General features: G+C 43.2%; 1 protein-coding gene across 7 annotated transcripts in view; it reads left to right on the forward strand.

Annotated features, from left to right (window-relative positions):
• Positions 1-24,341, forward strand: part of AFF1 (AF4/FMR2 family member 1) — a 124,665-nt gene that overhangs the window by 85,702 nt on the left and 14,622 nt on the right. For 4 of the 7 annotated variants that reach the window (XM_030025812.2, XM_030025820.2, XM_030025829.1 and 1 more), the window contains 11 exons: positions 1,327-1,371; positions 4,093-4,179; positions 4,966-5,002; positions 5,385-5,436; positions 10,506-10,560; positions 10,692-10,735; positions 12,161-12,317; positions 15,022-15,939; positions 18,458-18,555; positions 22,134-22,380; positions 23,428-23,519. In XM_030025812.2, coding sequence (XP_029881672.1) covers positions 1,327-1,371; positions 4,093-4,179; positions 4,966-5,002; positions 5,385-5,436; positions 10,506-10,560; positions 10,692-10,735; positions 12,161-12,317; positions 15,022-15,939; positions 18,458-18,555; positions 22,134-22,380; positions 23,428-23,519 — 1,832 coding nt within the window. The remainder of the gene's footprint in view (positions 1-1,326; positions 1,372-4,092; positions 4,180-4,965; positions 5,003-5,384; positions 5,437-10,505; positions 10,561-10,691; positions 10,736-12,160; positions 12,318-15,021; positions 15,940-18,457; positions 18,556-22,133; positions 22,381-23,427; positions 23,520-24,341) is intronic. The other 3 variants (XM_030025838.2, XM_030025856.2, XM_041126314.1) reach the window with 3 other exon arrangements.

Consider the following 24,341-nt stretch of genomic DNA (forward strand, 5'->3'; position numbering starts at 1 on the left):
TAGTAGATGAGAAGCTGATCTGTTGAAGTGAAGCAGTGTTCCCCACGGCCAGGTGGCAGGTCAGTGTGTGGAAGCAGTGCAGGTCCTGCTGTGGAGCATCCCTGGCACCTAGTGCTGTTGGTGGCACTGGACGGAGGGCACTGCTGCTGCATCCTTTCCCGCTGTGCACAGCCCAGGCATGAGGCAGGGGGGCTCTGTCAGGGGGCATAGCTGGTCGCCCTGGCTGTGCAGTTACCCTCATCCCCATGTGCCTGGGGAGCAGGAGGTGTTCACCGTGCTTGTCCCAGCCCCTGCCTTGCCCAGCAGTACCCACGCTGCCAATGCGTGGTGTCGCATGTGTGGAGGGGAGTGTCCTGCCAGGACCCATGAAGTAGTTTTGCTGATAGATTAAAAGCAGATTTATGTGTTTGCACAAGCTGCAATGTCTGCTGTTTGTTATATAACTGGCAAATATTAGCATTGGTTTTGCTGTGTACTCTTCCCCAGAGCTTCATCGTGCCTGGGCTTGTGAGGCTGGTTGAAGGCAGCTGCAGACACTGCCACAGCTGTTTCCTCGTCCCCTTCAGGTGGTGTTGGGGTAGTGCCAGGGCACCACCAGGGAGCTGGCCTCCCTTCAGAGGTCCTCACCATGCTTGCACTTGGGGAGCCCTGGCCCCTGCCAGACGGGCACATGGTGGTCACTGCCTGGGTGCCAGCAAAACAGGTAGGGGAGGTACAGGGGCAGTCCCTCAATCCAGATCCAGGTCATCTGCAGGCTTTTCTAGAAATCACCATGTTGCTCCTACCTGGTGGTACATTCGAGGTTTTACTCTGAACTGTACAAGTTACAATTGTATTGCTTTTCTGTTTTTTAATGGTAGTTGATGTTCCCATGAGTCCAAGAGCTGGCATTCAAGGGCCTGGTGCACAATTCCTCCACTTAAAACCACCTGTACTTTGCCTTCTCCAAAGCTTAGAGCTTTATACTGTCTTGTTTTTCTGCTGAGTGTACATGGGTGCATACAAGAACTCAAGTCATGAAACAGAGAATCCTGTCAGCTGAACGAGCACCACTGTTTAATGAGCTCTGTTTCACTTTCCTTCCTTCTCATCTTTCTTAGAATATATCTTCTACTAGAGACTTGAAAACAACAGGCTTTCCAGAAGTGCATTTTTAACTGCCCTTCTGATGTGGCTTTTAATTCTTCCTAGCATTATATTATTAATGGACTTCCATGAAACTTATAGAACTGTTGATAAGCAGTGTTTGATGAGTGCATCTGTTTGTCTTGTGTCAGTTGGTAAAAACAAAACAAACTCATGCTGCTTCCCTCTTTTTTGTTGTAGCAAACCTTTCCCAGTGATGTCCACTCCATTGAAGAAATTTTGAGGGTAGGTGGTCTTAAATAATAGATCTCTGTGTTTGCTTATATTTTGCATGCATTAGTGTGTGGGAAAAAAATATCGCTCTGCTTCTGTTCTATCAGTGGATGTTGCAATCACTAAAAGTGTGTTTTGGGGTATGCTGTGGAGAAGTAAAAATAAAAGTTAGCCTTGGATACAGCTGGAGTTGTAAGACCAGTCTTTCTATTAGTATGTAAGTGTAATACAGTCTGGTGCAGTCCAAGAGCAAGACTGACAAGTCATCTGAAACAGCCAGAGCTGCTGCTTGTCAAGTCAGGGGGTTGCCATTACTAAGCGCACTTCCTCCAGAGGCGCTGGACATGCTGCCTCTGTCTGTGCTGCCAGCCCCAGCAGCTCGGCCCTGAACAGGAGCGCGCACCTGCGTCCTTCCCACGTGCCTGCACACGGCGCTGCTGCTGGGCTGCTTCTCCTTTGCTGTAATTCCAGTCCATTCATGCAAAGCTAAGCCAGCTCTGATGCGAAACTGTCTTTGTAACCTTGTGTCAGAGCTGGCTCTGTGAGCCATGCACAGGCTCCCAGTAGCTGGGTCTAAGTACGTGTCACCCATTCACCATGCACAGTGTGATAATGCACTATGATGTGCAAGCTGGTCATGCTGATACGGAGAAGACAGTTCCTTGATGTCAAATACTATTCTGAGGCACTGAAATCCTAATGGAGGTGTTTGGTTTCTGTGATTGACTTCCCTCACTGTTGCTTCAGGTTGCAAAATCCTGGTGCCTTTATTGCTCTCAAGAAGCTGTTGTTGGGGCAGTGTTTTAGCTGAAGGGTAGTTCGTTGTGCACAGGTGCTCACTAGCTGCCATGTGCTGGTTGGTGTTGCAGCACAAGTACTCTGCCTGGAAGTACTGCATTCTTTCTTGTTTCACAAAATGTCCTGTTTTCTTGCCTGTTGGTAATGCATAACACTATTTTTATAGCAACCACAGGGAAGCATGTGCAAATACATGAAGAAATGTAGCGCACTATATTGAGGAGTTTATCATCTATTGAAAGATTGCACAGCTAGTGAGTGAAGCGAGCAGTGAAGTGAGCAGTGAACAGTGGGAGGGGAGGAGACGGCAAAGGTGGTAACAACGCGATCAAATAGTTACCCAGGTTAGTTGTAGGCTGCTTCTAGTTCTGCACAGAAACCCCCGTAGATTGCTCTGATCCCTGCTTATAGATCCAAAGCTAGCAATGTGGTTTCATTCCCTGTAAATCTTTGCATTTGATGGTACTCCTAATAGATAGGAAACTAGGGACACTTCTGAACTTTAATATTTGTGCCTTGATGAAAAAATGGCACTTGTAAATTACAACACAGTGGAGATTTTCACACCTCAGTCTATTTGGTGCCAAAAGTACAAAAATGTACTTTGCACTGACAGGTTCCTCATTAATTTCTTTTAAGCCCCTGAGCAAGCTGCGTGTGGTGCATCCTCATCATGAGATGTGTTCAGCATGAACATAATTGCTAACTTTCTGAGCTGAGCAAAGTGCCATTATTGTGTTACTCTGCAAGCTGCTTTCTTTGGGAAGTTGGCAGGGAATGGTTGTGATGACAGCCACTGGGGATGGGGATGGTGGGTGCACACCTTGAGTACAGAGGTGGTGTTGGACTGAGCAGGAAATCCTGAGATAACTATTCTTGGAAAGGCAGTGAGGCTGGCAGGCCATATGAATTCACTTACTTCTTGGAGCGACTATTATGCTCTTCAGGATTTAAAACTTGAGGCTCAGGAGCCAAGAAAAGTCTGTCCTGTGTGATTTCAACAAGGTGGTTCTAAATTTCTGACCCCCAGCTTCCCCAAAGGCCTCGTCTAGATTAACCCCTATTAAAGTATTTTAGTGTATGTTCAAGACAAAGATCTTCGTGCTAGGCTTTTCATGTGTGTGTGTTGCAGTGCAAGCCAAAGTTTTAGCATGCTCGTCTGGGCCCAGCTGTGGTGCCAGAAGAGGCAGGCTGGAGGTTGATCTCACCTGCTGAGCCCTATCCCATGGCCGTGATGTTTGTGCTCTGCTTTCACCTGGACCATGGCTGAGCCCAAGAAGCCAGTAGCTGGTAGTGATGATGGGTGAGAGTAAGGGCAGGGGAACAGGGCAGAAGGATTCCTAAAGACATAGCATATCAAGCAGTCTCTTTCTTTGGTTTGAAACCACATCCTGGAGCTCTGCGTCAAAGACGTCTTGGTCGTTCAGAGCAAAAGCCAATGTTTCAGGCAGAATAGCATGGGGAAAGGCTGGCAGTCAGGGCTCTCTGGGTGACACCCTCAAAGTATGAAGAGCCTTTCAGAGTGTTGTTGCTGTAAGGGGATATAAGAACTTCCATAATAGGAAAGTCCTGCGCTTTGAAAAACCTCAGAACTACTCATATATGGATTTTATTTACTTTTCCCTTTATTAACTGTGATAGCTGTAAGGCTGAGGCCTAATCCTGCAAACACAGTAAGTACCTAACTCTCTATAGGCTTCACTGAGATTGCTGTTACTTGGGCAATTCAAATATGCTTGCAGAAAAGGAGCAAGTCCTTCCCATGGTCTGGCTGCTGTGCTCAAAGGAGGGCTTCTCGCTGCAGTACCGTCTCTTGGGTTTATGATCGGGTTGACAAGGACTATTTTGGTAGATCAATATGAATCTCTTTAGTATAAAACTTCACCTGCGTCTATCAGCAAAAATACTGTAAGCCGCTTCTCAATCTCTTTACAGGAAATGACCCACTCATGGCCACCTCCCCTGACAGCTATTCATACGCCTAGTACAGCAGAGCCTTCCAAATTTCCATTCCCAACAAAGGTAAAACACCCTCTTTTTGCCAGGGCTTTTGATAAATTAGAAGAGAGCTTTCCAGCTCTTGCATGTGTTTTCATCTGATTTTGTCTCCCTTTTTGTAGATAAAGGCTGTTAGGAAAGATTATCTTTAGAAGAATTCATATAAATTAAAGCACAATGGATCTTGAGTTGCGTAATGGCTGCTTGCAATGCATTGTTTTACTGAGAATTAGATCAGATTGTGCTTCTGAGTAATTGTTTTTGAGTGGGCTATATGGTAGGGTAATTATCTTTCCTCTTTCTTATTTTTTAAGCAAGCTTTGTATTTTTAAATTTGTAAGATGTTTGAGCCAGATGGGGGGATGAATGAATAATGTTTCAATGACTTACACTTTTGTTGTAATTGTGGGCTTCAAATGTGACTGCTTTTCAGAAATATTTTAAGCATCTCATCTCTGTTGCAGCACAAAAAACATTTTATCTTTATTGTCAACAAAAATATTTGCTGACTGTGTTAAACAGAAGTGTTTGGCAGCTTTTATAAAATTTTTTTAATATTTCTTCAAAAATGCACATACCACTAATGTGCTAGCAACACATTTTTGGTGGCAGTAGCACGTATCATTTCTGTCCATGCTAAGGTACGTCAGGCCAGCTTAGACTATTATGACTTAAAAGTCATACTTTGACAAGTTAGTAAAAATATTTATTACACTAAGTAACATGTGGAAAACAAATCACCGATATGGTGCTATTGAGAGAGAGCTGATTTATTTTATTCTCAGTTTGCACTTTGTCCCTTTTTTCTAGGAATCGCAGCATGTTGGATCTGTAGCACAGAATCAGAGTAAGTAGAAATCCAGAGAAAACACACTGTTATGTGTGTATTGATAGATAGTTTTGTGTGTTGTGTGTTAACAGGTTGAGGAGAACATCAAATGTTTACATTGATTGAGGAGCACAATTTCCTGTGCTGCTTTGAACAGTGATGAATTTAGAAAATGTTTAAGAGATCGTATACATTCATTGCCTAGAAATTAAGGCAGCAGTTCATCAGAGACCAAACAATATTTTGTTAGGAAACCCCTTTTGCCATGATGAATAATCTCAATGGCAAACAATTACATCCTGGAAGAAAGTGACTTTCTAATCTCATGCTCAGAGATCATAGGGTAAAATATGCTACAAGTGAGGCAAATAAAACCAACCGATTCATTTTTGATTTACAGAACAGTATGACGCACCTTCAGAAACGTTGCCTAGTTCTCAACCAAGAACATCGTAAGTAACCAGACTCAGTTCCCATCTCTACTGTGCAGTTACTTAAAAGAACCTGGAATGAATTAAAATTTGGTTTACTTGATGATTCCGAACATGATGGTTTTATCAGTCTGATTTTTCTCAGAAAATTGCAATGCAGGGAATTTTCACCAACAGAAGCATTGCTGTTTCATTATTATAATGACAGTGTTAAAACAAAACTGAAGAAAAAACCCCCAACTATTATGTACATGATTGAAGCTTGTTTGCTCTTTTAGTCTGTGGCTACTTAACATCTTGTCACATTTAGTGCTATTCAAACTACTAGCAATGCATTCAACTGACATAAATTATAAGGGATACAAACTGAATCTGATCTATTCTGCATATCATTTTGAAAGCCTGTGAGGGCTAGTAAAGCTACAGCTATGAAAACTGTGAAAACTAGGGATGACACTTTAAAGTAATCATGTGGCGTAACTTTCTGCAATTGCCCAAGGAAAAGTTTTCTAAAAAGTGTTGTCTTAATTTTATTTTTATTTAAAAACAAACAAACAAACACCTTTCATGTGGACTTTCTAGAAACCTCAATTTATATTCTAATAGTTAACTAGTTGCAAAGTGGGGTGAAGATGAAGTTTCTGTACCTTTTTTTAATAGTATATATATTTCTACTTTTCTTTATATATTTCTTCTTTTCCCTGTCATGTTATATTTTCTCTCAGAAGAAAGCTTCTTAGAATTTGAGTCTCAGTGTAAGATGTTTATCCAGTGTCACTACAAAAGTTTTACAAGGCTAGGAAGGAGTATCAACTAATAAATGAATCGTTCCAATAGAAAATTTTAAGTTGGTGGATGAAATAACTTGGTACTGTCCTTGTAGGTGAAAGTGGCTATCTATCAATTAGGTTAATTACAGAAATTGCTTGAAAGTAGTTTTGTCTGAGCTGACATTAGTCTTTCAGTGTTAACCTGGCCAGATGGCAGCATTGATAGGTTCTGAGTCCCAAGTAACAAACAGAAGTCTTTCCATGCCTGGAAGGCTAAGGGGTGCGTGTGCAAGGCAATTGCGGAACCATTAAATGCCTGTCAGTTCATGTGATACATAAAGATCTCATGTTACTCCGTGGTATGTTGTTCCATGGAAGGCTGCAAACTACAGGCTACAAAGTTTGCTCCACTTGTTTTCCTTTTCCTTATCATGAACAATTTAGTTAAAAAAACCCACAAAACTGGGCTAGTCACAAGTAAGAGGAAGAGCATCTCTCCATCTTGGTTGAGACTGTAAAATTTTGCACTCGAGCTCTGTAAGATCTGTAGAACAACTCTTTCCATACTGTTCCAGCATCATGCAGAGGAGCCCTCGCTGGCTGGGAGTGTGAGATAGTGTCTTGCTGAGCAGTCAACTACTCCCTAAATCCATTCTTTATTTTTTTTCCAACTTTTTCCACCCCAGCTTGCTCCTCCTGAACAATTTCTGGAAATTTTCATTGCACTATTAAAAATACTAGTTTCAACTGCTCCAGGCTCTGCCTTCCTCCTCAGCTACCCTACAATCATCATCTTTATTTCAATTCTTCTCAGCTGCTTGTAAAAATCCCTCTAGCACTTCAGTCAGTTCTCCAGGTGACAGAGAGAGAAGAGACTTTTACTGTAGATAAGAATCTGAAAATACTCCTTTCTTAGCCCAAAGGTCCAGAATTGTAAATTTGACATGGTACGTAACTCTGTCCTTAGCCAACACCCCCTCTCTGCTCAGCGTCCTTGTGGGCACTTCAGAGTCAGCGGTCATCTACTAGGGACATGTGTGCTCACAATAGATGAAGGCAGTTGAAGCGGGAGGAACAGCATGGCTTAGTTTTATGTCCAAAATGGAGTCAAGCGAGATTTGCCCAAGGACTTCCTCTACATCTTTCCCTTGAACTGATGCATCCCTTCTTTTTTGTTTTGTTTTTGTTTTCATTTGCACAACAGGGCTTGCTTTCTTTGCTGTTCAAAGCTCATGTGCCTGAAAATTCAGCTGCCTAGAGTAGCTTGTGTTACAGAGTGTAGCTGGCTGAAAACAAACAGCCTTTGTGCTGTTTAATTAGAAGTTGAAATCCCAGTGCATCTGTGTGCCCAAATTAAGCATTCAGCTTTACAGAGCATGCAAGGGTTTCCCAGATGGCTTTCATTCTTGAATATAGCCCTGAAGTTAGCACCTGGCTGTGCTGGAATGGAAGTAGCCCTTCTTTTAAAAGGGGAGATGCCAAGCTCATTCTTGGTGATGCATCTTTAACCTGCTGGTGGAGAGGGACCAGCCTGTGCTTTCAGTGGCGTTGTTTGGCAAGCAATATTAATTTTAGGGCTGCTTCTCTTGCTAAAAGAGCTCTTTTTACATAGCTTTACAGGGAGATTGATGGTGTGTATATAAGCTGCAAATGAACAGGTCCTGCAAATGAAAACTTGGCATCTATTAACTCCTGAGCTAATTAAAGCCGTAAAAATATTAAAGCAGATTTATTTTCTTTAACTAGGCTACTTAACAACTTGTTGAAACCTTGTTTTGGGGAAACTGGCTTTGTCTATCCTTGCAGAAGTATGACTCATTTAAAGTTTTACTGTTCTTCCTTGATCCTAAATTGAACTTAAGTAGTTGCAATGTTCTTTTATGCTGATGCGTTTTATTCACTAGCAGCTTAGGTGAAAAGGGCAGTCCTTTTTATTACAAACAGTTAAATCAGATTTAAAAGAAGATCTAGGTAATGTTTCCTTGCATTATCTTCTTACCGCTAAAGGAAATACATCTGTAGTCCACAATTCCTAAAGCAAAACAAAACAAAAAAGCAAAAACACTTTCAGAACTTTTTAGCATCCCTGGAAGTTTGTTCATTATCACCTTTGAAGGACTACTTCCCCTAACAGGTTGGAAAAAAAATAAAAAGAATTCATTGAGATGCCAGTAGACATTTGGCCAAACTGCCCAGAAGTGTGGAAAGTGGCTGTATTGTTGCTGCTATTCTTTTTTTCCTTTTTGTGTCTTGGTGGACTGGCAGTGAGCTTCGGCTGTACCCTACATGTGAAGTTGGTGTGTGCAGGATTGCTGCAGACTGTGTGCCATTTGCCTTCTGTAGGAAATTCAGGGGCCTCGTTTTCCAAGGTGGTGTCTCATAGTGCTTCCCTTCAGTGTTTACTCTAAAAGAAGAGGAAGGAAGTGATTTCCACCAAGAAGGTGTGTAAGGAAATGAGGCAGTAGAAGCTGAGAGATGGAGGAGAACAGTCACAGGGGAATGGCAAAGTCAAAATGCCTGAACAAAGAAAGCATGTACGTCTTCATAAGTGTAATCTGGCAGAGCCCTTGTGCACTGAGAACCTCTTCTGCATCAGTGAGAGGTACTCAGGGACTGTGGGGTCAGTACATTTGCAGGAGGCGTCACCTGTGCAGGAGGGGTTGGCTCTGTACTGGTAGACACAGGAGACCTTTGGGGTTTCTTCATGTTGTCCTGCTCCATGGACAAGAGCAGATTTCTCACTTCTGGTTTGTGAAATTGTTCTTCGTTGCGAGATGGTGACCACCTTCGGCAGTAAACGTGGTCCTATTTCAATGAAAGTATCTCCATGCATGTCAGTTGCTTTGGTATGAGAGTAAAATAATTTGTCTAGTTGGTGGGGATAGTGTTTAAATAAGGGAATCACTTTTTTATTCAAGGTTTTTACTCCTCTGTTGTCACAGAATCATAAAAGCAAACTGCTCAGAGTCATTAGAGGTGACCCACAGAGCTGTAAATCTTTTTTGCTTTGTTCATAATTTGACATGAAGGCTTGAAAGAGTGTGAAAGTTTATGCAGTTTTCCTTTTCCTAACAAGTGTCAGGAACACTAACTCTCTCCTCACTTTTCCAAGGTGATGTGGTTCACTGGGAATCTTTTGTATTTGTTTTCTTGCTATAAAATGTGTTATAGCTTATTTTTCTTATTTGGGCATGAGAAAAATTTCTCACAGAGAGCCCTTAGTTTGAAACGAGGTTGAAATAAACAGTTTTGACCTGATTGATTAAAACCCCTGTCTCGGTTCCCAAGCTTTTTATCCCATTTTTGGAACGACACTTGTGTAATTCTTTGCATTGAGTAGTCGGTCTCCAGCTAGTTTCAAGATTTAAACCACTATACTTTTGAATAGCAAGAGTTTTGCCTGTCTGTTTTCCAACTCCTTTTGGGATGCCTGCATCATTGCCAAAGAGGGGAATAGCAATTTGGGAGAACTTCGGGTCCCTCCCCATAAATCCTTCCCTTCCAGCCTTTTGAGGACCTCGGTAATACATTGAAATTGCCAGCAGTAGTTGCCATCTGCAGGCAGAGGACTAAATTATGCTTTTGGAAACATTTGCAGGCAGCCTGCTTTCTACTCTAGCAACAGTAAAACAGAGTTCATGCCTCCCCACTTGTAAACTGCTTTAAGTATCTGAACTGCTCAATGTTACAGTTACTGCTGAGATGTGCAGGAGCATGAAGTTCATTGCGTAGAGAAAAAATAGGAGAAAGGCTTGACCTTGGCATTTGCTTACGTCTTGTGTAGGAGACCTCAGCAGCAAAAAAAGAACCCCTGTGGCAGAAGAAATATTCGCAGAGAGAGTGAACATGCACAGCTTCTGGTGCAAAGTCAATGCTTTCTGCCCCTTGGGGAGCCAGTGCAGTCTAATAGCACGCTAGTCTCTTGCCATACAAGGATCAGACTTCTTCCGCCCCGCCCTGCTGTGTTAGTGTGCTAGGTAACCTTTGTTGGCTGTGTTAGTGTGCTAGGTAACCTTCGTTGAGAATTCCCCTCACAGAACTTTGTCTTTGTTGTCTGTAGATGGCAGCCAAGGATACTGACCTCCATTGCAAAACGTCCTGAGATCAGTTGGAAAGCACAGTAAAATGCTTAGGTTGTGTGTTATCATTTTATCATTCATTCAGGTAATGACAAGGTTTAGCAGATTGAGCATGCTGAATGTTCAAAAAGGATGTGGGAGGTTTGTTTGTTTTGGCAAGTGCAAACTAAGTATTTTTCAGTGTCTGCTGCTTGAAAATGTGTCTGCCTTGGCTGATATTTATCTTCTGGTTGTCTTTCAGAATGCTCCAGGACGACCTGCAGCTCAGTGATAGTGAAGAGAGTGGTGACGACCAAGTCAGTTTTAGATGTTTTATACACTAGGCACATAGACTTCCCTTTAAATCATCACAACTTGTTGTGTTGTTCCGAGTTCCTTAAGCTAACCTTTCCTCCCCCTCTCCTCTTTGTTTTTGTGAACAAAACAGGTTGTTGAAAAGCCACCTTCTTCACTTGCTCCTCCAAGGTACAGGTTTGTTCCCAAACTACTAGCTAGACCAAATAAGGAGGAAAAACAAAACTAATGGGGTAGATGGGTAAGGGTTCCTGGTTTCTCTTGTAGATACAGGTGGTGGTTTCTAGCTGCCTGAAGCTGCTGTTGAAAATCGCCTTTAGTTGTGTGGAGTTTTACGGAAAGCTCCGATTAGAAAGTAATAATCCAGGCATGCTAGATTTTGCCTATGAACCAGAACTGATTTCCCCAACTGTTCCCTTCTTTTCTCCTCTTCCTCTCCACCAGTGTATACGTAGATCACACTGGAGCTAATGGGATTTTCAGCTGTAGTAGTGACGAGTGAGGTGTGAGTCCAGTTTTAGTTTAGAAGGAAGCCCAAAAAAGCCAAGTGGGTGAAGAACAGGAAAGGGTTAGGTAGGCTCATGGAGGCTATTTCAGCTCCTACTGATAAGGCAGCTGACTGTAAGCAGTTCCTGCCATGTGTTGTTAGTCAGAAGCAGTATTCAAGGTAGACTGAACAGCCACACGCCAGCATTAGAGGAGGAAAGGTGGAGAAGCCCAGAATTTTTCCTATAGGAGAGCACCGACATATGTTTTTGGCTTGATATCTATATTCTTCAAGCACAGGGTAATGGTCTACAAAGTCAGACTTGCAGAAGGGCACGTCAGTTCGTGGTGTGATCTGTGTCTCTGCAAGCTCTTGAAATAGAGTGTTCTCACAGTATCAGTCTGGATAAGCAAGGAGCTTGCCTCCAGATCATACAAATGTGTTGATACTAATGTGGGAAATGGTTTTCAAAGCAAAAAAAAATAATCAACATTTTGATTTTGTAAGCCCATTTCAAAACAAAAAGAAGGTGTGCATAAAAGTCACGGTTCTCCCTCAGTTCCATCCACTCCCATTGTCAGCGCTGGAGGAAAACACTTTTGAGTAGGGGAGGGTGTTGCAAGAAATGCTACTGCTTGACATGACCTTTAATGAAACTGTTACAGCACCTTGACCAAGTAACACAGATGAAGAAGTGAAAACTTAAGGGGGAGAACACAAAAAAGAGAAACCATCCTGGAATGTATGTTTCTGTCTTGTTAGCCTTTATTGGAAATTTTTCCAATGAGGGTTGGGGCTTTCAGAAAAACACTTGTCAGTTTTGGTTGTTTTTTAAACTTTGGTTGGCTAAATGCAGCTTCATACTGTAGCAGTGATGTCCTGCTTATGTATTTGTCCGACTGGGTTGGAGTTGAAGGTTTTATTATTTCCAGAGGTTTTTTATTCCAGTGCTTTATCTTTTGACTATGGCAAGGTATTCCTTTGGCCTTCTGCCCTCCCCTCAGTGCCAAAACACAGGGTTTCAGTTTTAGTTTTGAATCCTGCCATGTCAATATAATAAGTAAGTAACCTTCACCCATGCTGCTTTCTAATTTTATCTCATGGTGGCCTTGCAGTGCCCTACAGTCCCAGCCCAAGAGTGTGGCATCAGCACATTCCAGCAGCCCGGAGTCAGGGAGCACCAGTGACTCAGACAGCTCTTCAGACTCAGAGACGGAGAGCAACTCGAGTGACAGTGAAGCAAACGACCCTCCAAGAGCGTCAGCACCTGAGGTGAATGCAAATAAAATGTAGAGGCTGCTTAATGCACCCTCTTGCCTCAGGCTCTCTGCTGTCTGAATGCATTCAGGACAGGAGACCTGAGATACTGTCATTGTTCAGGTATCCCCTTGACATCTTTGCTGCATCATCAGACTTATCTTGCCCTTTGTTTCCCTTCTAGAGTTTGTCAATTAAATAACCCTTAGTAACAGCATAATTAGACTTCTACGTGCCTAACCTTGAAGTGTTCCCCCCTCCTCCTTTGGCATCATTGTCTAGCACTCCTGGAGGAATTAGTGCCTTCACTGGTGAGACACAAGCAAGGTGCAGATGAGAAGCACAGCTTGTCTGGGGTGTTTGGGTCCCACGTCTGCCCGTGCAGCCTTCCTGGGTGCCGAGGCTATGGGCTGCTTCGGGGTGAGACCAGTTTCCTGATACATTAAGAGGAGCCACTGCCTCCCTGCAGCTCCTGTGTGTGAGTGACAGATTCAGCTTCTCCCAGATCACAGCTGAAGTGATCAGACCTGCAGGAAGGGCTGGAATGTGCTTAGACATGCTTCTGTTGAATTTGGCTCAGATAGTGCTGCACTGGCATTTCTGAGGCTTTTATTGGGAAAAGCAGACAAACAGAACTTAGCGCCTTAAAGTTTCATAATTGAGACCATGCATTTTTTTAAAATCTGCTGCAGAAGTGCTCATATCCCATGGTTTCAAACAGTTCCTCCAGCTTGCAAAACATTCTTGGGCCAGTGGGAAGTATATAGTTATATCCTGTGGACCACGGCTGATGTAAACCAATCTGCTGACAGTTTTGAGGTACTCTCACAAAGCACAGAAACCGTGTAATTTATTTCTTCCCCCCCTCCTCCAGCCCTAGTTTTCCTTTCTTTTACCTTAGAAGCACATGAACAGGGAGAATATTATGTGCAGAAAACAAGCTTTGAGAAGGTGTATCTTTTCATCTCACATCTAATACACTTCACCCTCCAGCAGTTCAGTTACAGACTTTGCCCTCTGCAATGTGGGTGTCTTTGGAAGGACAGATGTTATATTTGTCCTCTTTTACCAAATCCTGCCTGGTTTGTCCTGAAAATACTAGATTGTAAGATCCTTCTCACTCTAGTGAAGTCCTAACTATTTGCCATTGACCATTTTATCCTTTTTTATTCAGCAAACTATTCATCCATGGTGCTCAAGGAGTAAGTTAGTGCACATGGCCCATTTGTTTATAGTCAGTTCTTCACATGCAAAAGCACAGACTTTAAGACCTATAGGCAGTAGTTCCTTTATTTTTTTTTTTAAAAAAAGTCTCTTACTATCCTTTGGTTTTGGAAACCTAATGAAAACCTGTATGATGGTGTAGATCACAAACAAAATAACCGATGGTAGAAGTGCTAGAAAAGGATCAGAGTATGCCACTGTCTGATAGCTAACTACATTGTAAACCAAAGTTTACTATTCTTTTAGCCATGTTTTTATAGTGTTTGACCAAAAAAAATGCTCTTCAGTGGCTAGTAAGTTAAAATTCTGATGAAAATAAAGCAGTTTTGTGTTATCTGAAAAGTCTAATGGAATTTGTGGTTTAATTTTACTTCCAAACCCATGGTAAAACCAAACACTGTTTTTTAAACCAGGATTCTAGATTGACTGACTTAAACACAGTTGAAGACATGTCTTATTTATCTACATGTTCTACAGTGAGTTGAGTCTGGATAGAGAAGAAAATCATGGCAGAAGGGATTCATTAGTCTCGGAAAACATTTCATGTACTGGGCTTTCTCTTTTTGGGGAAGGGTTGTGGCTCTTCTCAGAAGTGAGAGTTGTAACTGGGGAGAATCAGTGAGGGCGAGAGTTTAGCTGTGCTCTGATGGTGCCCAGATAATGAGTTACCCATTTGAGTGGTGCTGACACATACATGGTATTTTCAGAATGGGCCCTAGAGAATCATGCCCCTTATTTGCAGCTTCTGTTGTCTGTTTTAGCATTAGTTGGGTTTGCTTTTCTCGTAATTTGTCAGACTGCTGTTGGATTAGGCAGAGCTTGTAGCAACCACATTATGTTATCTGACCGTGATGCCAGAGGCCTTCAGACTTCAGTCGTTGCTCATGCCTTGCTTGACCCAGAGGGAAGCGAGTGTTGGGTTGTGTAGGCAGAGGACTCAGAAGAGGCCGGACTTGACGTGCTAGCCATACAATTTATTTTGGTAAATGGTTTTCTTTTAGTTAAACCACAGGAGCCTGACAGCCTACCTGTCAGGCTTCAATGAGATGTGTTAGCTGGCACAGCTGCTCATCTGTTTTGAAAGTAGTGCTGTGTGCAGATAACTTTCAAAAAGTGTTGTGAGGACAGCACCTAATCCATTTTTACAACTGCTGCTTTTTTTATATGTTGTCTGATAGCACAACGATGTTGATTAGTGGCAAACCAAGATGAAGCTTTCATGTAGACTGGTCTCTTGCTGAGCAACAGGTAGGGCTAGCAGAGATCCAGGAGGGCTGTGCAATACATTTGACTGATCCTGTGTGAAAATGAGGTCTGTGTTTCTGAATTGTCGATGTGCACACGCTAAAGCATCCCCACTGTCACATGGTCTTTCACTTTCAAGCTCTTTTAACATTAAGGGGAAATTTTACTGTGTTCTGGTAAGCTGTGCTAGGATGAAAATAGCCCATAAAGGCATCAGTCTTGCATCCTTCCTTTCTCTTTTTGTGTGCAGCCTGACCCACCGATTTCTAATAAGTGGCAGCTTGACAACTGGCTAACCAAGGTGAACCCACCAGCAGTGCCAACAGAGAGTCTCAGCGAAATTGCCCATGGGGATGGATGTGAGGAGGGCAAGGAGCAGGGGCAGGCTGTCAGCAGCAATTCCTCCCACCAGTGTACTGAGCCGAGGGAGCCTCATCACAAAAGCTCTGGCCGAGCAGCCAGGGCTCCTCAGGACGCTCATCTTCTGACCAAACGCAACTGCCAGAAGTCTCCTGTGCAGGCCGAGGAGCCCTCACCCAGGCAGACTGTGGGCATCAAAGGGCCCAGCAAGGCCCTTGTCCACGAGGGGCCCAAGGGAGGCCTGAAGGTGGAGAGTGACCCTGGTCCTTTTGAGGTCAGAGACCAGTCTTCCAGAGACAAGCCAAAAGTCAAAACGAAAGGGAAGCCAAAATCCAGTGACAGAAAAGACCTGAACCCGGCACTGCAAGAGCCCCCTGAGAACAGAAAGCACAAGAGCTCCCACCAGGCCAATGCCAAACCCTTCTTGGACCCCAAGATCATGAGAGATGTTTTGCTTGGCAGTGTCCAGGAGCATCTCGCTCTCAGTCCCCTTCCTCAAGGCCAGGGCACAACCCCCACCAGGACTAGCGGCCACAGGCCTGCCATCGTGGCCAGAGAGGATTTTCACAAGGAGAAACTTCCCTTGCCTATCAGGGAGAAGAAGTTGCTCTCGCCAGTGAGGGACTCCTCTGCCCCTCAGTCCCTCATGGTGAAAATAGATCTCCCTCTCCTGTCAAGAGTCCCCCAGCCCCCTGGGAAAGGGAGTCACCAGAAGAGAGCGGAAGCCAAGGAACCCCCTGGTGCAAGGAAGCAGGACTTGGAGAGGAAAATCACGGATACTCTTGACAAGTCCCTTCAAAAGAGGAAGGTAAGAGGTGGAGGTGGGTTTGTACAAGGACCAAGGTGGTGTTTGAAAAACCCATGCGGAGAGTTCATTTCTGCTTCATAAGTTGGGAGTAGATCCCTTGCGCTCCTCCTGTAAAGGTGTTATCAAACTTCTAAAGGGAATGTGTATCAAAACCATCCACAGATGTTTCTTGTTGGTCACAAATGCCCTGCTGAGCAAATGAAAAGCCCTGTGAGCTAACAAACACTTTGGTGTTTTAAAACATTTTTTGCTGTATTTTCTTGAAATACTAGTTTTCTCAGACAACAAAACCCCAGCCCTCCTATATTGGAGGAGCTTTCAGCAGCAGGCTGTGTCAGCATGTGGTTGGCCAGCCCCCTGGTAGCATTTGTGGGTTTCCCTGGCTTTCAACCCAAGCAGAGCTTTGTAGGGCTGTGGTGCCCCCTCCCCCTGCAACCCCTTTAAATGCAGCATGGTATCTGAAGCACGTCCCAGACTGTGCAGTCATCTACACTATCCATTTAATGTCTGTTGTGGGAGAGCACCTTGCCTGCAGTTTGTGGGGAGAACTGACACAGGCTGCCCTGATCTGGTTTTTGGTTTTGTCTATGTATGGACCTTCTGCTGCCTTTGGCCATGCAACCTTAGTCTGCGTAGTGTAGTCTTTTCCTGTGTGGAGTCATTTATTTCCATGAAACAGTTGTGATTCCTTGCTTACACAAAGAGGAACAAATTCTGCCGGTGTGAATTGTGTTTTTACTAGGGATGATGGCAGCAGCCCCATGTTTTTGCTTTTCCATAAATCCAGACTTTTAACTGAACCAGGTTCACCGATAGTAACAACTGTCACTAAACCCTGCTTTGGATCTCAGCAGTTGGATAAATATGTACAAAACTTCTTTGGTTTCCCCTGGAGCTGCTGAGGTGCTAGCAGTGATGCTAGTGCTTAAAAGATGCATGTGTCCAGAGTCCTTCAGCTATAATAGTTGCTTTGCTTTGAATTACAAGACAGCCCTTTATTTAACTGAGATGGTGGTTGCTCACAAATGTTTTTTGGAAAGCTAAGTCCCGAAGGGGGCTGTGAATATACTTCTAGCCAGCTGGTTCAGCTGCACAGAGTTGGTTGCAGGCCTTGTGGTGAATGGGTATTCACTGTGGATATTTCAGTGCCTGTATACCTTTTTGGTCCTCCTCATAGAGCAGGTGGCTTAGCACGTGTGGGTGAACAACCTTGGTTCCCGCGTGGGTTTCATTTAGTCTTGTCGTTTTCTGAACTTCCCATAGTTGTGGGGGAGAATTCAGAAGAGCAGGGAGAGGGTGAAGAAACCTGAGAGACCCCAGCAGTCCCCCTCTTGCAGAGCAGTGGAGGAGGGTAAACAGGCAGTAAATCTGTTGCTTCTCCTGTTATCTCAAAGACCCAAAAGAGGAGCTATTTGATATTAGACATGTCTTCCCTTGCAGTCTGAGTGTCTGATTGCAGGAAACCCCACCTCAGAGCCTTGCTGTCTGCATTATGTCAGCATGCATCAGTGTCCTTGGAGGCTCAGGCTTTGTAACAGCCAGCTAGGTCAGGTACAACTGTCAGACATTGTTTGCAGCAGTGTGGAGCTCAACTTGAGAAACAGTTTAAGAACATGATCTAGGTGCTGGAGCCTTGCCCTGAGCACACTGCCAGAGGTCGACTCTGCCGAGCAGAACCCACTGAGCTCCATCACAGTGTCATAAACCTGGATGTACTCTTGGGAGAGAGACAGAAAGTCCTGGAATGCTTTTGGCTGCCACCAGGCACACTCTGGGTAACACTGACTGATAAGTGCAGTTTCTTTTACTTTTTCTTGGCTTGTAGCAAATTATTCTAAAGTTTTTCGTTCAGGTGAGCTGATGATTTGCATGCTTTGTATTGTAAGACCTATGGAGTGCAGTTAAAAAGTATTATTTATTACCTCTCTGCCTTAATGGTTCCTGTTCTTCTGGAGGACAATGGCAGTGATTTTAACTGCCTGTTTAAAATTTCAGCTATATCAGATTCTTGTTCATAAAACCAAAAACCCCTGCACATCTGAGGAATCGGAGTGATCTAAGTCTCCTGTGAATGCATTTTTTTCCTTCCCTTTGATAAGGCATATCACAAAACACAATTGTTTGCAGTTCATGACTTTGCCAGGAGGAATCTGAATACATTTCTGTATAATTCATACTGAGTAGGAGAAAAAAGCCCATCCAGAACAGATGAAATGCTTATTTTCAGCAATGGAAATGCCTTAATTTTGATTACTATTAGCAACAAGAGGTTTAGCAGTTCCATCCCCATCACTACAAAATAATTAATCTATCCAAGCAAAAGTAGGTAAAATGTCATTTTAGGATACTTGTCAGTGAGCCTGAAATCTATATCCGCTGTGCTTTGGGTTTACGCTTTGTCAGTTCTGTTATCTTATCCTTTTCTTTTTTTAACCAGAATCAAACTTAGCTGTATTGGTCTGTACTTTAAATGAACTTTCAAAACATGAGTGTTTTTTTTTTCTTTTCTTCCTGTTAGAGGGAAGTGGAGAAGGAGATTGATAGGAAGAAAATGAAATCAGAAAAAGAAACAAAATCATTGCAGTCTTCAGCTAACAAAGACTCCAATAAATTGAAGTGAGTATACAGTGGTGGGATGGCAGACATGCATAAAACTAAGTCTTTTTTTAAAAAGGTTAAGGCGAGGAACTGTATCTCCTGTCCTTATACTTCTGTGTTTGCTTATAACATAGTGTGCCTTCTGAAACTTAATGTGCTGCAATCTGTCTTTACATCCTGGAACCAACCATATGGCTATGGGATTGTAATTTATTTGCCTTTTTATTTGTTGCAGATGTGAAGTGATACTTGGGTGTCACTTATCTTCCTCTCCCTTCTTAACGCTGAGGATTATGGTTCTAATCATTCAAGCATAAGCTGACGTTTCAGTGGCTGATCATCCTCCTATACTTGGTTTACACTGCTGCAAAAGCATTGAATGTTGTGGCATTTGTCCTGATTTCTAACAGTTGAGATGGGAATGAAGACTTCACCATTTTAAACACAAACTTGTCCATCCTGCAGCTTATGTTGCTGCATGCTCTGATCCATATATTACATGTAGCTCAAAGAATCTGTTTATGCTGCAAGAAATTTAATTGCCAGTTGTGCCCGTACTACTTTTCCTTCTAAGCTGGTAGGCAACCATTTGCACTGCTGTCTTTCAGACCAGATGCAGGAAACAAATTTGTGCAAAAAAATTATACGTTGTTTGAGTTGCAAACAGTGTGGTAGATTGCCTGCATGCTGGGATGTAGGAGTCATCTCCCCTTCTCCAAACTACAGTGGTGGTAATCTCTCAGCAGAAAATTGCCCAGGTGATCTGGGAGGTGGCAGCTGTTCTGTGGGGAGTAGCATATGCTTGTTCTGCACGATGGTTTAGGTGTTTCAGGGGATGGCAAGAGAACTTGCCATCTGGTTGACAATGTCTCTGCTCATTGCAGGGGGGTTGTACTAGATGATCTTTAAAGGTCCCTTCCAACCGAAACTATCGTATGACTCTAGGTGAGTAAGACTTGAGAGTTCAAGTATCAATTATTTCTGCTTTCATGAGAAATGGAACTAGCCTTAAAATGCTTTTAAAAAGGGAGTTGGACTAGATGATCTTTAAAGGTCCCTTCCAACCCAAACCATTCAATGATTCTTATGAACTTCTTCTTTGCGCATGTCTTCCTCATTCTGGGTTCTACTGTCATACTTATTTTGGGGAAGTTCGTGCTCTCGCTGCATGGGAAGCAGCAGAAAGCTTTTTAGCAGATTCATAATACTTCACATGCATTTAAAGCTCTGAGTCTTTGTAAGGTGAGAAGATGATGTGAACATGTTTTGCACATGGAGAAACTGAGGTGCAGACAAATTTGAGTTGCTTGCTCAGGCTCCTGCTGCAAACAGGTGAAATAGCTGAAAGTGTGGCCCGGAAGTCGTGAGTCTTATTCCCATGATTGAGCAATCATATCCACAGCAGAGCAAGTTCTGGCAGCCTCTTGGGAAAGGATATTGTACTAAATGCAACTGTATGTCCATAAATTTTGACTTGGTGATCATTGCTGTTTTCTTAATTGGACAGGTCCTGATGAAAAAAAAGTCAGGTGTTAATGCTGATACTGTCTACTCCCTCAGCTGCTTTTGCTGTCATCGGTTACAGACTTTGAATAGCACTTAGCGGCTGGCTGCTGGTGCACGCAGTGTCTGTGCTAGGTGGAACCTGTCTTCTCCCAGCTGAGAACGCAGAGGTGAATGTGATGGATATTGCAGAGCTCTGTTTTCTCACCTTGCTGCCATGGGAGGCTGCTGAGCTGGGATGCTCCAGAAGCACGTGGATATGCAGCTCCCCCTTTCTCTAACCAAACCAAGATGCCGCAGTGCCAGTAGGCTTTTCACTGTGACTGGCCCAAATTTGCATAGAGGTGAAATGTGCAAAGCCCAGTCCAGAAAACAGATTTGTATGTATAGGTGGGTAGGGAGCATTTGCGTTCTCCACTAAAATCATCGTCTTGTTTTTGTCTTTTTTGTATGTGACTTAATGGGGACACAACCAGTGTGCCTTTTGAATTATGGTCTGTCTACAATTTCACGTGGCCTTTATGGCCAGGAATTTCTCATGTATTCCACTATAGCATTTGCAGTGTTTCTGGTAGATCTGCTGAAACTTACCCCATAATTTGCATACCAGTGTACTGCCAGCATTTTGGCTGGGTCTTTGCTAGAGCAAATGCTTCCAAGAGCATGTCTTCAAATGGGCGGTGTTCCTGAGAGGGGAGGCTCCTGTGTCAGTTATGGGCTACTGCATTCAATTCCTGCTTGATTGTGGCTTGAATTTGAGGTATTGACTTGGATTGGTATGTAGCATTGAGGTTTGTGTCCTGACAATATGAGTAAACTGCTTTTCTGCAGAGAAGACATTGAAGAACTCTGAAAGCACTTAGACGTTGGGGCTAACATTTAGTTGGGTGAAGGGATATTTCAGCTGTGGTAATAATGGAAGGGCATTACTTCTGTGGTTCATTCCTCCCTTTTTCTCAGTGAAAATGAGCACCCCTTTTAGCCATGTTCTGGCTTTCAGAGTGGGAAGAATAGGATGCATTTTTGGGGAGAGAGGGCTCCGGATCAGGTCAGGGGATGCTGCTGAGCTCTGTGTAAAATAGTCCTCTCTGGAGCGTCAGCTGTACCAAGGTAGTGAAGCTGGGGAGCATGTGCGCAGTGAGTAGGGACTGTACCATGGGAAAAGTGGGTTGTGGAAGAGGGGAGAGGACTGTCGCATGCACAGCAGAATGAAGCAAGATGTGCAATGTTACACTTCAGTCTTCTCACTGGGTTTAACTTAATTTCCTCCTCTTCTGATGTTGCAGTCCATGAGTTGGGATTCACTGCTCTGTGTTTTCCTGGAAACTTTGAGAAGCTGAATAAAAATGATGTAAATGAGCAGTAGTGAAACAAGGTTTAGAGCTATTTGGTGCTGCTTAGAGCTGCCAGAGTTGCCTGGTAACCCTAACTTCAAATGATCAGAAATCTGATGTGCCACCATCCTATTAAATGTGATAGTCTCTGCCATTTAAAAGCACAGCATTTTAAGTCTCTATCACTTGAATCCTCTCAACTTTATAGTGTTGTCTAGTTGAGCTGGCGAGTCCTGGCAAGGAATGACTCAGTTTAATTCTGTCAAAGCACATACAGGATCAAGTGTCTAGGTGAGTATCTCTGACCATAGAAGATATCTTCTACCATAATGGGGAAAGAGAGGTAGTGCTGCAGTTCATTTGCCTTGTTGGGTGATTTGTGCCAGGGATTTTAGTTGCTGTGATTGCCTCTCTCCCTCTTTCAGTGAAAAGGGGCTGTGTTGGAGGGATGCCTTTTTTGCAACATCCTCATAAACTGGTTGCAAGCATTTACTCCAATGATAAGTCCTGGAGGTTATTCCTACTTGAAAACCAACTTGCTTGTGTGTTGTTGGCAGCTTAAGATGTGTTATCTAATGCCAGTGAAGTCCCTGAAGTTTTGTTTTGCTTTTGTTGGATTCTTTATGTTAACAACTCATTTCACACTTCCAGAGAAATTTAAACAGAACTGGCATATGATGTAACTGTGTTTTTAAAAAATCCCTGCCTTATATGTACACCATATTCATCCCAATTGTTGAATTTGCTTCCCATCTCCAGAGCATCAAAAACTTCACTTGAAACCCAGAAGAAAGATCTCCTGCTACCCCCGCCACTGCCACCCGTGTCTCCTGTACATCCTCCACCAAAGTCAACCAAGATGGCCCAAAAGAGACACAAAAGTGAGAGCAGCGAGCTGCCTGCTGTGGATAACACTGCCAGGAACAAGAGCAACCACAAGGATCCTTTGTTCTCCAAGCACAAGAAAGTGGAGAGAAATCACGCTGAGCTCTCAAAGGGCATCAAAGTAGGTATCCATTATAACTGGCAGGATGTTTCCTGCAACCCATGGGTGCTGTGTGATTCTCTTTAGAAACATGCTCTGAGGATATTAAAAAGGAAGGAAGATAAACCAGCCACCAGAGAAAGCTCTTTGAAGCATTTTTACCCCTTTAATGGCTATCTGTGACCTTATGTTGCTAGCTCAAAAGCCTGTGTTGTAACTTCTCTGCTGACTTTCCATCATCTGTTTTAATCTTACCAGTGAAACATAGTGAGAAGGGGTGACCATGTGAAAAACAAAGGCAAGAGAATCATGTTTATGGTAGCAACTGTTTCTGACTGTAGGCAACTGCAAGTACAATATTGGTGTAAAAATAAGTGTGTTTACAAAAAGAAAGAGTGGATTGCTTAAAAATAAGAAACAAGCAACCTGTGTTTTTGACCGTGACCTACATATAAGGTTTTATAGCTTGCTTACAAAATTGCTAATGATCCTTGCAGCTGGATCTTTGCATTTTGAGGTTATAAAATTCGATTATATTGCTGTTTACTCATGGCTCTGTGTGTGTGATCTAGGATGTTGTTGTGTGTGTGTGTGTGTGTGTTAAGCCAGACTGTGCATGCTCTATTAGCTGGCTTCTAACTGCTTGCTTTTTCCTGATAATGTAGTTAGTAATGGAGAATCAGCAATTTCCATGTGGTTAAGCTGGAAATAAGTGTGAATGGATATTATCCATTCTGCCTTGGCTAGTGGCCATGAAAAATGTGCTGCTTGCAGCCTTACTGCTATTTTAGCCATTGTGCAAGGAAACCTGCTACTTAATTTCTCCATGCTTGGGAGAAGTTTGAATGGTATTAAGCCTTGCTAGCAGTCAGGTAAGATGCCAAGTTTCCATTTCCATTATTGAAAGGGGTGCTGGGGAAGAAAGTAAGAAGAGCTGGAGAGCCTGGAGAATAGACTATGCCTGGGACAAATAAACATTTTCTCTTGAAATTTAGGAAAGCCAAGCTTTGGAATTGATTTAGACATCTCTCTCTAACCAGCTTTATCTCCACTCTGTGTTTTTTTCAGGGATCTGCAGGGGATGTCACAAATCCTTTCCCAGTGCCTTCTTTGCCAAATGGTACCTCCAAGCCAAGGAGACCTCAACTCAAGTTTGAAAAGTAAGTTTTTGTTTTACACCCGTCACCTGTACTTTCTGAAGACACCAGACAAGGCTGGCCCTGCAGCCACCCAGGCTTCTGCTTCTTGATCACTTCTTTGGGGAGGGGGGAGAGAGAGAGAGAGAGAGAGTTGTCTGAGACCTGCCCTGTACTGCCTTCTTGTGTCTGGGACTTAGCCCACCTGCCACAAAGCAAAGGTCTCATTACAACAGTTCTTGGTTTGAGGGAAGCTACTCTAGAAATTAAGTACTTTTTAACTCTGAGAGGTGTCTTTTGTGCCTGCCTACAAGTGATGGGTTTTGATTTGTCTGATTCTTGACAAGTGGCAAACTCCTCTGTGACAGGGTGCTGGGCAGACAACTGACTTTTTCTGAGAGGGCATGACTCTACTTGCTCGTTTTGTTAGTGCACAGGTGGCTGTGTGCCATTTCCATGGTGAATAGATTATCCCAATGCACAGAAATGTGTGCAGTCCAAATTTATCATCATTTATGTGTTGACTGAGACCAAGATCTGTAGAAGCCTTGCGCACCATATCTCTCGTAAGCAGATAACTTGAATGCAAGCTCTTTTGGTCTGAGTGTGTCATACTGCAGAGTTTACTGTATGTTTCAATCAAAAATGTATTTCTGGTATTGTACTTGAGGAATGATAGGGCATCACGTAATTACTATCTTTCCATGGGAGCGAAGAAGTAAACTTGGCCTCATAGTAGCCTAACCTCCAGTGTTTTTTTTATTTAGAAATGTAAGTTTTCAGTGTTATTCTAACATACATTTTTTAAGAAATCAGTTCATTTTATCTGTCCATTCAACTGCTGTG

The sequence above is a fragment of the Aquila chrysaetos genome, chromosome 1, assembly GCF_900496995.4.
Source record: "Aquila chrysaetos chrysaetos chromosome 1, bAquChr1.4, whole genome shotgun sequence".
In the NCBI taxonomy this organism is placed as follows: domain Eukaryota; kingdom Metazoa; phylum Chordata; class Aves; order Accipitriformes; family Accipitridae; genus Aquila; species Aquila chrysaetos.